The sequence below is a fragment of the Oryzias melastigma genome, linkage group LG7 (genome assembly GCF_002922805.2).
Source record: "Oryzias melastigma strain HK-1 linkage group LG7, ASM292280v2, whole genome shotgun sequence".
Taxonomy (NCBI): domain Eukaryota; kingdom Metazoa; phylum Chordata; class Actinopteri; order Beloniformes; family Adrianichthyidae; genus Oryzias; species Oryzias melastigma.
Genome location: NC_050518.1, coordinates 21,422,833 through 21,435,893, shown reverse-complemented (window position 1 = coordinate 21,435,893; position 13,061 = coordinate 21,422,833). Strand labels below are relative to the sequence as shown.

At 39.9% G+C, this 13,061-nt stretch overlaps 1 protein-coding gene across 3 annotated transcripts in view; it reads left to right on the top strand.

Annotated features, from left to right (window-relative positions):
- Positions 1-13,061, top strand: part of LOC112159279 — a 33,142-nt gene that overhangs the window by 2,376 nt on the left and 17,705 nt on the right. For 2 of the 3 annotated variants that reach the window (XM_024293265.2, XM_036212881.1), the window contains exon 2: positions 12,480-12,712. In XM_024293265.2, coding sequence (XP_024149033.1) covers positions 12,480-12,712 — 233 coding nt within the window. Of the gene's footprint in view, positions 1-382; positions 477-12,479; positions 12,713-13,061 lie in introns of those variants that run through there. The other variant, XM_024293264.1, reaches the window with a different exon arrangement.

The following is a 13,061-nucleotide window of genomic DNA, read 5'->3' as shown; positions in this document are numbered from 1 at the left end:
ATTTAAGTTTCTGTCCCCGAGTCCGGTCCTCCTGCCTTTTGGGTCCATCACCACCAGTTCCTGACACCTCCTAAATTATTTGGGATTGTTTGAAGATTAAAAAAAAAATGTAAAGGCAAAATTCCAGTCAAGCTGAGTGATTGTTTTTCCTGATTTCATGAGCGTTAATAAATTTGATAAAATGTGTAGTCTTAAGCTAAATTTTAACTGCTGAATTGGATGCAGGATTAAAAGCATAGATGTGACTCTTCAGACGCTTGTGGATCCAGAGGTGTTTTGATCACCTCTTACATATCCACACCTGCGTTTGGCTACTTTAGCAACCTCGCAATAACAATTATCGGATCTGCATCTTGAAACGATGAAGAACCATCAGAAAGTCCAGCAGCTGTGTTATGCTGCTTAACTTGCTCGTCACAAACATTGTCCTGGTTGTAGTCGTGGTTTTTCTCCAGAAAATGTCCTTGGAGCTTGAGGTGAGAACATGTTCTACTTCCTGTTTGCAGTCTTGATCCTGCTGACACTTGTGCCATTGTCACTCTGACTGATTTATGGATTTTTTTAAATCATTTTATTTAGTGGTACACTGGTTCACCTTTTAAACCTATTTAATGCAACTAAAGATGAAAAGATTTTGATCATTCACAAAATCCAACATTTCACATGAAAATAAAACTACCAAAACATTTTTTTTTGCAAAAAGGAAGAAAAACATCATACAAATTCAGAACTGATGGGATGTTTAAAAAGGAAACCAGTAAAAGGTGAACCAGATGACCCTCTGCAAATAAGTCTGGAAATAGTTTGAGGATCTTTCAAAGAAAGGGCACATCTTTTTAACATTTGAACATTTTGTTTAAGACTTACTTTGTGTAATTCTCAAAAACTAGATTAGTAAAATATGACACTTAAATTACACTTTAAATCTTAAAATGTAGTACAGTATTGTCATTTTGCACGTCCTACGTTTCCCTTGATTAGGAACATAACCTCAGAACCCTCATTCTTTTAGGAGGTGTAAAGTCTCAGAATACACTGTAAGGACGCTGCAGCGGTAAATAAAACACAGAAGCAATTATTGCACTTTCTGAGCACCTTTTACTTTATAAGCAACATTACTATCAGTCCAACTTTGTGTTGCTTTTGAAGCATCTGCACTCTTGAATTACGAAATAAATGTAACTGTAACTGAACTTTATCAAACTAAAATGTGAATAGATTTGACGTCCATTCTTGTTTATTTGTTTATCTGTACATATGTATAATTTATACTTGATTATCTTGAAGAAAATACCTGGAATCTCTAGAGCTTCAGCTGCACTGTTCAGTACCAGGTATTTATCTCTGAGTCAAACTGGTGGAAGTTTTAGATAAAGATGTTCTGGATCAATCTTTGGTCTAGTAGAATTGTTAAAGTAAATAGTTACACCTCTAATATATAGTGAAATGTATTTAAAAAAAACTGTCCTATAGGGTACAAGTATGAGCAGTAGGTAGAAAAAAGGATACAGTTTAAGTGAGTATGAAAAGAAATTTCAATAAAATATATGTTTCATTGCCAACTATATGATATAAACAGCAGTGACGGTATTTAGGTCTCATGAGTGCCGAAAAGTGTTCAAAATGTATAAAGAGATGAAACCGCCCAGAGATTGTGTAGAATAGCACAGTTTCCTGTTCAGAGACAGTATTTTGTTCTGCTCAGCTCCAGCTCCGTAACTTCTGCTTCGCTCTTTAGCAGATGTAACACTGAAACCTACAGACAGATCCAGCTGTGGGTCAGACAAAAGGTCACTTGTTACTTCATGACTAATTGACCTCCATGGCTGCCTGAATCAAAATGATCTCATTTCTTCTGCCTTTCACACAGACTTGTGTTTTTACAGCAGATTTTAAGCAACATTATCTGGTACCACAGTGACTACAGACTGGCTGGACCGGACTGATCTGATAGAATCAGTTCCTTAATGAATTCTAGAAGACTCATCTCTTTTCTGCGCACTTCAGACAGAGAGCTCTGCATTCGTCATTTATTTAGAATCAGAATCAGCTTTATTGGCCAAGTATGAGCACACAGAACAGGAATTTGGCTCTTATGCCATTTAAAGGATAAATCGGTGTAAGATGAGATAAATACAACAGTTATGCTGTTTCAATGGTTCCAGGTTTGTTGTTTCATACTCTGTGACTAGTCAAGAGTTCATCAGGCCGATGACTCGGGGGAAGAAGCTTTCTTTATAGCGAGTAGTTTTTGCACACATACAGTAGCTGTGAAACGCAACCCTGAGGGGAGGAGTCTAAAAGGAATGTTTCCTTAGTGTAAGGGTTCTTTTGAGATTTTTCCAGACTGCTTCCTGATCCTGGACCAGAACAGATCCTGGATTGAGGGAAGGTCAGAACCAATAATCAGTACTGCAGACCTGATGTTCCAAATCAGACCGTGATAAATGTGATCAGAACAGACTGGATTATTAGAAGATGGATGGCAGCACCAGAGGCAGGTTGAACTTCTCAAGTTGTTGCAGGAATTACAACCTCTGCTGGGCCTTCTTTTGATGTGGGAGGTCCACTTGTGAGATGGCGGACCCTAGGAGCTTTTGTGAATCCGTCACAGGGGTTGTTCTGGTGGGAATTGTAAGTGGAAGCAGTGGATGGTTCCTCCCGAAGTCCACTATCGTCTCCACAATTTGAAGTGGGTTCACCTCCAGGTGGTTCTGGCTGTACCAGAGGATCAGACACTCCAATTCACCTCTGTATGCAGACTCATCGCCATCCCAGATGAGTCCAATGACTGTGGTGTCATCCACAAACTTCGGGAGTTTCCTAGAAGGGTCTCCTGAGGTACAGATTAATGTAGAAGGAGAAGAGCAGTGGGGAGAGAACACGGCCCTGAGGGACGCCAGTGTTCAGTCTGGGTGCTGGATATGATGCATCCCAGTTTATCAACCCATCTTCCTGAACACAAAGCTTTCATGTTGTTTCTTTAGATCAGGGGTGTCAAACTCATTTTGGTTCAGGGGCTACATTCAACCCGTCTGATCTCAAGTGGGCCGGACTGGTAACATTTTAGCAAAATAACGTTTGGTCAACTTGCTCTCTGTAGCTTTGTTTTTGGCTTTTTTGGTTTTCTCAGTTAGAAAAAAAGCCTCAAACAACCAAGTAGCCTAATCACGAATTATTACTTATTATGTTTATTTCTTGATCTCTTTATGCTGATCTTGCATTTCTTTTTCTCCCCCTAGAGGCGGAATTGCACATTACCATTATTTCTTTAAAGAACCATAACTCTCCAGAGGAATGGGCTACAAACTTGTTTTTTTTTTTTCAACATACTTATATGTTTTTTCTCTTGACTGGGCCGAGTAAAAACCATCTGGGGCCTGTGGGTATATGTTTGACACCCCTGATGAAAAAGTGTTTTGATATTTTCCAAGTGGCTGTTCATTACTGGACAAGTACTGTGCAGTAAGTCTGTTTTTATTTCCTCTCTCAGACAGTTGTCAAAGCAGTTTGTTCTTTCAGCCTTTAAAAATATGGAGCACGATTGCTGTTTTAATACTCAAATCTACGATTTAAATACTGAATAATTTTGTTGAAATGGACAAAAAAATTCTCATCACATCATGTACAAAACATGGAAGTGAACAATCCTCTAGTGACTTTTGTTTTTGGGGTAGCCATTATAAAAAGCCTGTTTTAATGCTCAGTCGTTGTGATACGTTCTTGAACCCTGACCTGCACACATCCAGAGCTCCAGCTGGCTTTGTGCAGATCAGTCTGAGAGGTTTTCTTGAAAAATAGTTGCTCGCTGTTTGTCCTTGTTGTTGACGGCGGTGCCACTCTTTTTCAGAGCTGCCGCTCAAAGTGGCGTCTCAGTGATTATTGTCAGTTCTCAGTCTGTACTCTCGCAAATGTTTCTGTCCTCTGACTCAGTCCTGGGGAAAGAGCTCGACTTTAGCCTTGGACAACAATCAGAGAAAGTTGTTTTGCCTTCCAGCCATCCCAGAGCGCTGCATGTTGGAGGTTTTGTCCTCCATGAACGGGTGTGTGATAACACGTGTCATTTAACACAGAGAGCTCAGAAGGCTGGTAAATCTGTGGCACGGAAAAGTGAAAAATGTGTAGCGACAAACAGAGCAGGGAGTCATAACTCAATGTGATGGCTGCTAAGGTGACCAGAACAGAGCACGACATGCAGTACAGCATGTTCAGTCAGTCACTGCACACATCAGTCCACACATAATGGGGTCTCGCAGGAATCTGAAAGCAAAATGTGAGGAGACACAGGCTGAGAGGAACCAGCACTAATGAGGTTACCCTCAACTCTTCTCAAAATAATCAAAAATAACATTCAGGCTTCATTCAAGAGGCCATGTTGCACTGTTTACTCTCTACTTATAATCTGATTTAATCCTCTTTGCATTAGTTAAACAATCATTTTGAATGTGAACTCTGATTCTAATGATGCCCAACCCCACTGACACTGAAATGTCTCAGCCTGTTTTTATTCGTCATACTCTATAGAAATGTACAAAAGTCAAACTGCAGAAGCGGTTGGGAACGAGTTCAGACAATCTCTGCTGTAAAATGGTAAACTCAATCCTCTTTTTGTTAACCCAGCAACCACACAGACTGTCAGTCTACTGAAGACTCTTGGCTATTTAGAGAAGTGCAGTAAAATTGTTCGTTGATCGATGCCTCATTGGATTTTTTTTGTGGTTTACCTTGTTAGCCCTAGCTCAAATGTTGACGGTCTTTCCACTACCGTAACTCTTCAGTCGTTTATGCAATTTAACGTAATTCCAGTGGATTGTGCAAAAGAGGTTTTGTTCTGATATGGAACACTTTAAAGTCGCTTTTCTCTGTGTCAGAATCAGCTGATTCATTAGGGGTTAAACACGCTTTAAAGGGTAACCAAACAGGACAGTTGGAGTCTGACTCCACCCACAGCCGAAATGTGAAAATCCAGTCAGAGGGGCGGGGCTTCGGAACAGGACTGTTGGAGCTGCAGATCATGACGTGAGACTTAAATAGTTTGACCAATCACAAAATTCAAATGTAATACCTCAATTCCACATGTAGAGGGCAGCACACAAACAGGTTTAGACTATATTTTAAAGAATTAAACAAGTTTATTTCAATTTTTCAACATTTTTGCAATGACCAACAGACTTTTAAAGCCCCATTTATAGAGGTCAAAACCAAAAAGTTGATTTAGGGTTTGGTTACCCTTTAAACAGGAAACTGTATAACACAAACCTAAGTTCAGGCTGTTCTTTGTAGGGTAGCCCAAACAAAACCTCAAAAATAACAGAATTACTGTTTGGTTGCAAATGTTTCATTTACAAAAAAAAAAATAGAGCTCCTGCACTTCCACTGAAGGTGAATATAATTGATAAATTACTGGACTTTCCCTGTTCTAAGCAGCGCAGTAAAGACACTCACAAAATCAAGTTGAAGGAAGCAACCTGATGTGTGATGCACGTCCCCGAGCAGGTCCTCTCATGGTCTAAGGTTCTCATGGTCTTAAGTTCTCCGTATGCATTCAAAAACAGGCAAAGTAAGTTTAGGTCATTTTGGGAGGATTGGAAAACGCTTATCCAAAATGTCTTACATTGAAATAAGATTTTTTTTTTCTTTTTACCAAAAATGCTTTAAGTTCCTTTTAATTTATGTATTAAAGACTTTCACCTTATATTTAGGAAATCCAGCCTCTAAATCTATTGAGTATCTTACAAAGTTTTTACACTTGTCATACATGCAAAATAACACACCTGCAACAAACTAAACTGCAGCAGCACATCTGAGCAGTTCCTGTATTTGCTAAATCTGTTCTATAACATCATTGTATCAGAGATTGGAGACAGAGAGAATGTGGATCTATCTTTTATTTGAGGACAGCAGAGTCGAGAGCAAACTGTGACTGTACAGAAGCTGGCAGTTTGACATTAATAAGGTGTGATGCATGGAGGGATGATGGCTCTATGCATTGTTACTTACAATAAAGCTCTTTGAGCACACCGTAAATGCAAACATCATAATTCTGCACTGTTTTGACAAATTACTTTAGTAGTTTCTCATTACCATCCGATGCAAACCAATGTGCCTGGTGTTCATCCAGTTCTCATTGTGCAGAAATAAATTAAAACATCCACAGAGCAGAACATTTTAGGCTTTTGTTCAATTGTTCCATTAAACCTCACACTCTTTGTATGTGGAGAACAAAAGAAATTCTGACTCATTCCCCACTTTTCAAAAACTGCATATCGTGTAATTTGTTAAATAAAACTGCATTTGTTATAAGACCTCCACCAGAGGCTATAGGCGTTCTGCGTCACTGTCCAGTTTGCAAGCCATCCGTTTTGTTCAGCTAAATCCATTTTATTTGTTATTTTGTTTTTTTAGGATGTTGATTTATTTTTATTTATAAACCAAAAATCTTAATGATTAGATATAGTCTAAATACTGTGTTTGAGTATGAGAGGGTCCATCAAGGTACATGGGACCAGGATACACTAGACAAGAGATTTCTGGTTGACTTTGAAGTAATTAAGGAGACTTTTCGTGTCTTGAACATGTGAGTAAAGAAAGGGCCAGAGCTATTAATTTGTGTTTAGTCAAATCTGGAAGCTGGAAAGACTTGCTGGAGAACTTTAAATAGTCACTGATGGAGGCTAAGGACATTTCTTCCGAATGGACCATATTCTCCATATTTATTGCCTCTGCAGCTGTTTTGGGGTGTGGTAAAATTGTTTCTTGTGCTTGTTATGGTGGCAACCTCCAAACCTGGTGGAGGACACTAGTAGTAAAGGATTAAATCAAATTGAATCCTGTCAAATCTGGCTAGTTGAAGAAGTTGACTGGCAGTTGTGGAGGAAAAAGCCTGATCTTGGGAGGAGTTTTGTGCAGGTAAAAAACCTTAGGACTTTGACTAGAGTTATTTTGCCAAGCAGTAGAAGAAATATTTTCAAGAATCTCCTCAACTCCATTGACACAATTTCTGTTGAGAGGCCGAGTTCTCCATTACTCGAGTGGAAGTCAAATAAGTTGCTGAGGAGCATCTCAGTCTCATCACTCCAAGGGTGGAGGAAGTCCACCCTGAGTACTTGAAGTCTCTAGATGCTTCTTCATCTGTTTTTTTGCAGATGATATTGTTCTGATGGCTTCATCGAGCCAAGACCTCCAGCCTGTGTTGGGTCATTCACAGGCAAGTGTGAAGCAGCTGGGATGAGGGTCAGGACCACCGAGTCTGAGGTGATGGTTCCCACAGTTGTGTTCTCTGAGTACGTGGAAAGCTCCTTCCCCAGGTGGAGGAGTTGAAGTATTTTGTCTTGTTCACAAGTGAAGGAAGACTGAAGCTTAAAACTGAAAGGGCAGATTGGCCTCCACTTCCATGTGGTCATTGTATTTGTTCATCATGGTAAAGTGGGAGATGTGAAAGTGAAGCTTTCAATTTACTTGTTGATCTTTGTTCCAAAGATCAATGGTGATGAGCCCCAGGTGATGACCAAACGAATGAGGTCCCAAATACAAGCGGCCAAAATTAGATTCCTGTGCAGGATGGTTAGGTGCTTCTTTAGAGATGCAGGGATGATTTGGGTTACCTTGATGGAACTTGGAGTAAAACTTTTTCACATGAAAAGGCTATTCAGCATCACCATACATCTGCTTCCTGTGGAGGTGTATGTCCTACCGCATGGGGACTCCAGGGAAGATCTAGGACACTGTGGAGAGATGACATTTCTAAACTGGCCTTGGAACACCTTGAGGTTGTCCTGGAGGAGATGGAGGAAGGATCCAGAGAGGAAACTCGGGAGATCTTTGTTCTGCCCCCACAACAGTCTACTTGAAGTTTTAGACGCCACAATTTTTACTCTTTGAGACAAACATCAGAAAAAAAAGGCAATTTTATCTAATACAAACCTTAATTTTCCAGATCTTTCTTTTTCGTTTCAATAAGTAGAAATCTAAAGGGGACGTTCAACAGATTTAGAAATATTAGAACAAAACAATAAATGCAGTGCAGTTGATTCTCTATATTATCTGGAAGTTAGATGAGGTTGTAACTTAGGAAGTTTTGGATTAGGGGTAGAATAATGAATAATGGCAAAACAATCTGAAGTGCTGAGAAACAAATACTTGACTGAAAAAATGAAGGCAGTTTAATAATTGGTCCAAGCAGCAAGAATGTGATGATGAATGACAGAGTGAGAAGTGACGGCAGTTCAGGATTCCTGGAGTGCAGAGTCATTTATAGATCTTTTATTGGAATAACTCCATTGCTTCAATTAACTTACTGTAGCTCTCTTCATACTAGTTTTCTTTAAACTCATCTTTCATCTCTACAAAATGCTGCTGTAAGGATTCTTACAGAAACCACCAGACAAGAATTCTTACTTTAATTTTACTTTAAGAATCTTTGTTGAGGAGAAAACAGAGCAACAAATCTCTCTGTCAATTACAAATTCCATCATTTAATGACAATAAAAAGTAGAGCTAGACAAGAAACATGACCCATTTATTATAGGAATCTATAAATATGCATTGGAAAAGTCACTGACTGACAACTAAGAGTAACTAACAGCAATTTAAAAAAAAAATCAGGAATGAGCCAAATTTATTTTCAAGTTGTGGAGATTTAGGCCACCCAACCCTCGTCGTCCACACCCACCACTGCCTCTTAACTAGTTCTCTGCACTGCCTCTAGTTAATACCTGGATAAGGAGTGTTCTGTCATCAGAATAAAGGAAAAACCCGAGTCAGACTGAGCTGGAAATGGGCAGGGTGGTAAATCTTAAGAACCATGATTGAGCAGCCCTGATGTGAGGGTGTCTCCCTCCTGGACCGTTTTAAAGTACGTAATGACATGAAGAGCCTTGAAAACTCTATGAGAGGTGAAGCTCCTCTCCCTTTCTGACAGAGCATCAACAATCTCGCTGCATTTGACGTTTTTAGTGAGCTGGCTGTGGTTATGTGCTGAGAACGAGGAGTGTCACATTTAGTGAGTTTTGCACTTTTGGACTCAGTGTAAACTGAGTCAAAGCATCACAAACAACAGTGAGAGAAAGAAGAGACAGATGAAGAGGGAGAAGCAGAGAAATCAGCCCGAGTTACTGTCAAAACGCAGTAGAGCGCGACACACTTCTCCAGGGTATAGGATATCACTCTTGACTGTTCTGTTCTGTGTGTGTGTTGCTGACTTTGTATGCATGTTTCTGCATTTGGTTGTGTTAGGAGCAAATTTCCACATGTATGAACTGTTATGTACTCATTTGTAAGCAGTGAGAAGACAATGGTGGGTTCTGGGGTCAAAGGAGGCTCAAGCCTGACCTACATGGTTGATGCTGCGTCTCTGTAACCTGAATGCATCCCGGCTCTCATCGGTATCACCCGAGCTACCAGCATTAGGACTCAGTGGACAGAATGACTGGCTGGCCTTCGGGGCGAGAGCTGTCCTTTAGTGTTCTTTGTTGACAGAATGATGAAACGCTCACAATTTTTCACTGCTGATCCCATTTTTCTCTTGAGTTGATGGGTTTTTATAAAGGATGTAGGATTTTTAAAAAATAGGATTTATGTGTATAGCTTTTTTATAAACACACTTTTATGAACACAAAATAATCAGTGAGGATTTTTACAGTTTTGCAAAGCAGCTGACAGTTGTGGTTTTCTCAAGGTAAGGCAAGAAATAGAAAATTAAGCAGGAATTTATGTTTTAATTAAATTCAGTCCAGATAATGTGTCAAAGTCAGGGCCCGGGGGCTGGATACGGCCCATGAGGAAAAAATATCCGGCCCGATGTTATCTTGAGTTATTCTAACTTGAATAATTTTGACGAAATATATTTATATGGAAAGTAAAATATTGAAAGTTATTCAAGATTTAAGTTGATTTATTCTACAAAATTCCTGCCTGTTTTTAGTCACAGTAATATTAAAAAGTTACATTTTTTAAGTTTTAAAAATGTAGTTTTAGAGTGTTCAATAAATGTTTATCCTGTTCGGCCCGTGAACTAAGGTGTATTTGGGATTTTGGCCCCCTGTGTGATTGAGTTTGACACCCCTGGTCTAGATCATTTAAGTAAGTCTCAAATGTAGGTAAGATACTGTAAGTCCAAATATTTTCTGTAGTGTAATCCTTTTACTGAAACAACTACAGAAAACGGTGGAGAGGCAAACCTCTACAAACAAAAGATCAAGAAGAAACCTCAGGTTCAGGGTGGAGGGCGAGGGCTGCGTTCTTGCTTGTTTTCAAACATATCCAGGACTGATGTGTTCTAATTGGCTGAAATCACCTGATCCAGGTGATCAGGAAAACTCTTACATAACACATAAGGATGGAGTAGCTAAGATGCAGTCACATCGTATGGATTTTTTTTTTTTTCAATGCCCTGAGTCAGGTACACTGCACAAGATTGCCTTTTTTTTTACCAGATAAAAGATCCATTGAGGCAAGATCTCATTTTCAAGGGTGACCTGGCCAAGATGTAGCAACATGTCATAATGAAGGGATACTGATGCATGTGAATGACTGAAAAAGAGAATTGAGATCAAATAAAATGGACAGAGCCTCAGAAAGAGAATGATACAGTTATAAGGTTACATAGAGCAGTAACTCGAGTAACTTACAGATGTAATATTTGTACAAAAGGGCTTGTTAGTGCTGTTCAAGTGATTAGTGTACACTTCTTGTGTGCAGCCTGACTGTTAGAAATGAGGAAATTAGACAGAGTGTAGTTTGTGTGGACATCCCACAGCAGGGGTCTCTAACTCATTTTACCTTGGGGCTACTGAAGGCAGAGTCTGAGTCTGGGCTGTATGGGGTTCCATTTGCGTCCACTGTCTATGTCTTTGGTCCATTGTCTATGTCTACTAAGGAATTTTATTGAACATTTGTTCATGTCAATGTACTACTAAGCAATATCTTTTATGTGTCCTGTTAAACGACAGGAGCTAATGATGCTAACAACTGTTGCTAAGGACTTTTCTGATGAAAATGCAAAGTTTTAAGTAAAAAACAAGCTGAACCATCACAAACCAGGACACGCAGAAGACATTGCTTAGTAGACATTTAACTTTCATTTTAAGGCAGGGGCCGCAAAATATCGACTTAGGGGCCTTAAATGGCCCGCGGGCCACCAGTTTGAGACCCCTGTCCTACAGGCACCAACATGTCACCTGCATAACACTTCACGAATGACTAGAATGCTATCTTAGGACGCCATACGAAAGCATCGCCCACCCAATATCATAAGTGCATATAACTTACAAATGCTTCCTGACATATTTACCACACACATGTCAATGGTACGTTCCATTTTCATGGCATCTCTAGGCATGTTTACATTAGAAGTGGGGTCGTCCACTTAACTTTTTCTTTCAAAGATCTTTATCTCCACTAGTGTCTGTGGCAGACATGAAATCCTGTCCACCGTCATCATGGGAGGGATCACACATCAATGTAAGGGTGGGGTCATCTGGACCCAGTAAGAGAGCACGAGGGTTAAGGTAGCCACATGAGCCATAAGTTAACAGCAAAAAAAATACCTCTTAAGATGTGGCTACAACTTTCTACAACCTTCTATGGCCCCAGACAGCCCACAACCTGCATGGGACTAAGGCTTTAACAAACAAAAGAGATCCTTTAGTAACTGAAAACTAGAGTTAGCAGCAAGGAGACAGACCAACAACAGTTGAAGATCTGTCATCAAACACAGGACATTCAGGTCAGTAATAATAACACAGACATTCAGGTGTAGGAAAGAGGAAGGTGGTGTAAATCTTATTCTGAAAGATGTCACATAACTGTAGTCGGACGAAATGACAAAACATCAAAACTGACACTACAGTAGAAGTCAAACTACTGTGATGCAACTGGTGCTTCTTTTTCTGAAAGTGTTATGTAAACAGAGACACATACACTGAGTTTGGAAAAAAATGTGGAGGGTAACATCATGAAAGATTAATTTTTCTGTTTGCAAACATTTTTTTGGAAATGTGTTGGAGCTGACCTGACAAATCAAACTGTTTGGTGTGTTGAAATGTGTCATTCAGTTGTATAAATAACAAATTCAGATCTGCATTTTCCCTTCTCTCCACTCAGAGATTTACATCCACTTTCAGCTTTAAAGCCTGTGAATGGAAATCTTTTCAACCACCAACATTGGTGGAGAAATCTAAAATAAGCAGCAGCTCAGCAGAAGAATGACGTGACAGTGAACCTCTCAGTTATTTAAATATGGGACTTTGAACAATCAGATGATTATTACTCATCTCTGCAGTGGTGCTTTAATGACATAGTCAAATTCTGAGCTTTTAACAAAGACTCTTCCTTGAAGAGGATCAGTGGTAACTGTGTCAGTCTGAACTACAGACATGTGCAAGTGTTTTACCAAATCTCTGTCCTATGTATATGTATAATAATTTATTTTGTCCCTGAGGATAATGAATTTATTAAGCTTTCCTCCTCCTGTCTGCCAGGCGAAGGCCCGTGAACCCTCCCATCACCACCACAGAGAGCAGTTGCACTTTGTTGATGAATACGGCCAGCCAATCACTGTGCAGCTGGAGGACCAAAGGGGGCATGCCCACCGAAGGAGGCGCTCACGGCGTGCAACGGAATGCAGCACCACAACGGAAAGACAATGGGAAGCCCTGAGAGCGATGGGATTGGTGGAGGGACAGGAAGTTCAAGAAGACGGCTACAGTGCTGGGCAAGTACTGGTGGAACGTCACCCTCGTTTTCACAAAACTGCTGATCTGAACTAACTTTAGGACTGTACTCCATTATTAATCAGTCAGCTGGTCAGCATTTCTGTCGCATACATAGACATAAATGGTAACATGCTGTGAGATGTACTGTCCAAATATTCTGATGCCATCTTCTTAGATAGCCCTCGTCAGAGCCAAGAAACAGCTGAGCAGCAACATGTGCTATTTAAAAAAGCTAACGAAAAAGTCAAGGCTAAACCGCTCAGAACTAGGGAGACAGATTAGAAAATAATGATGATCTGACAGTCTTTTGAGGCGCATTATGAACCAAATCCTGGGCAATTTCACTTC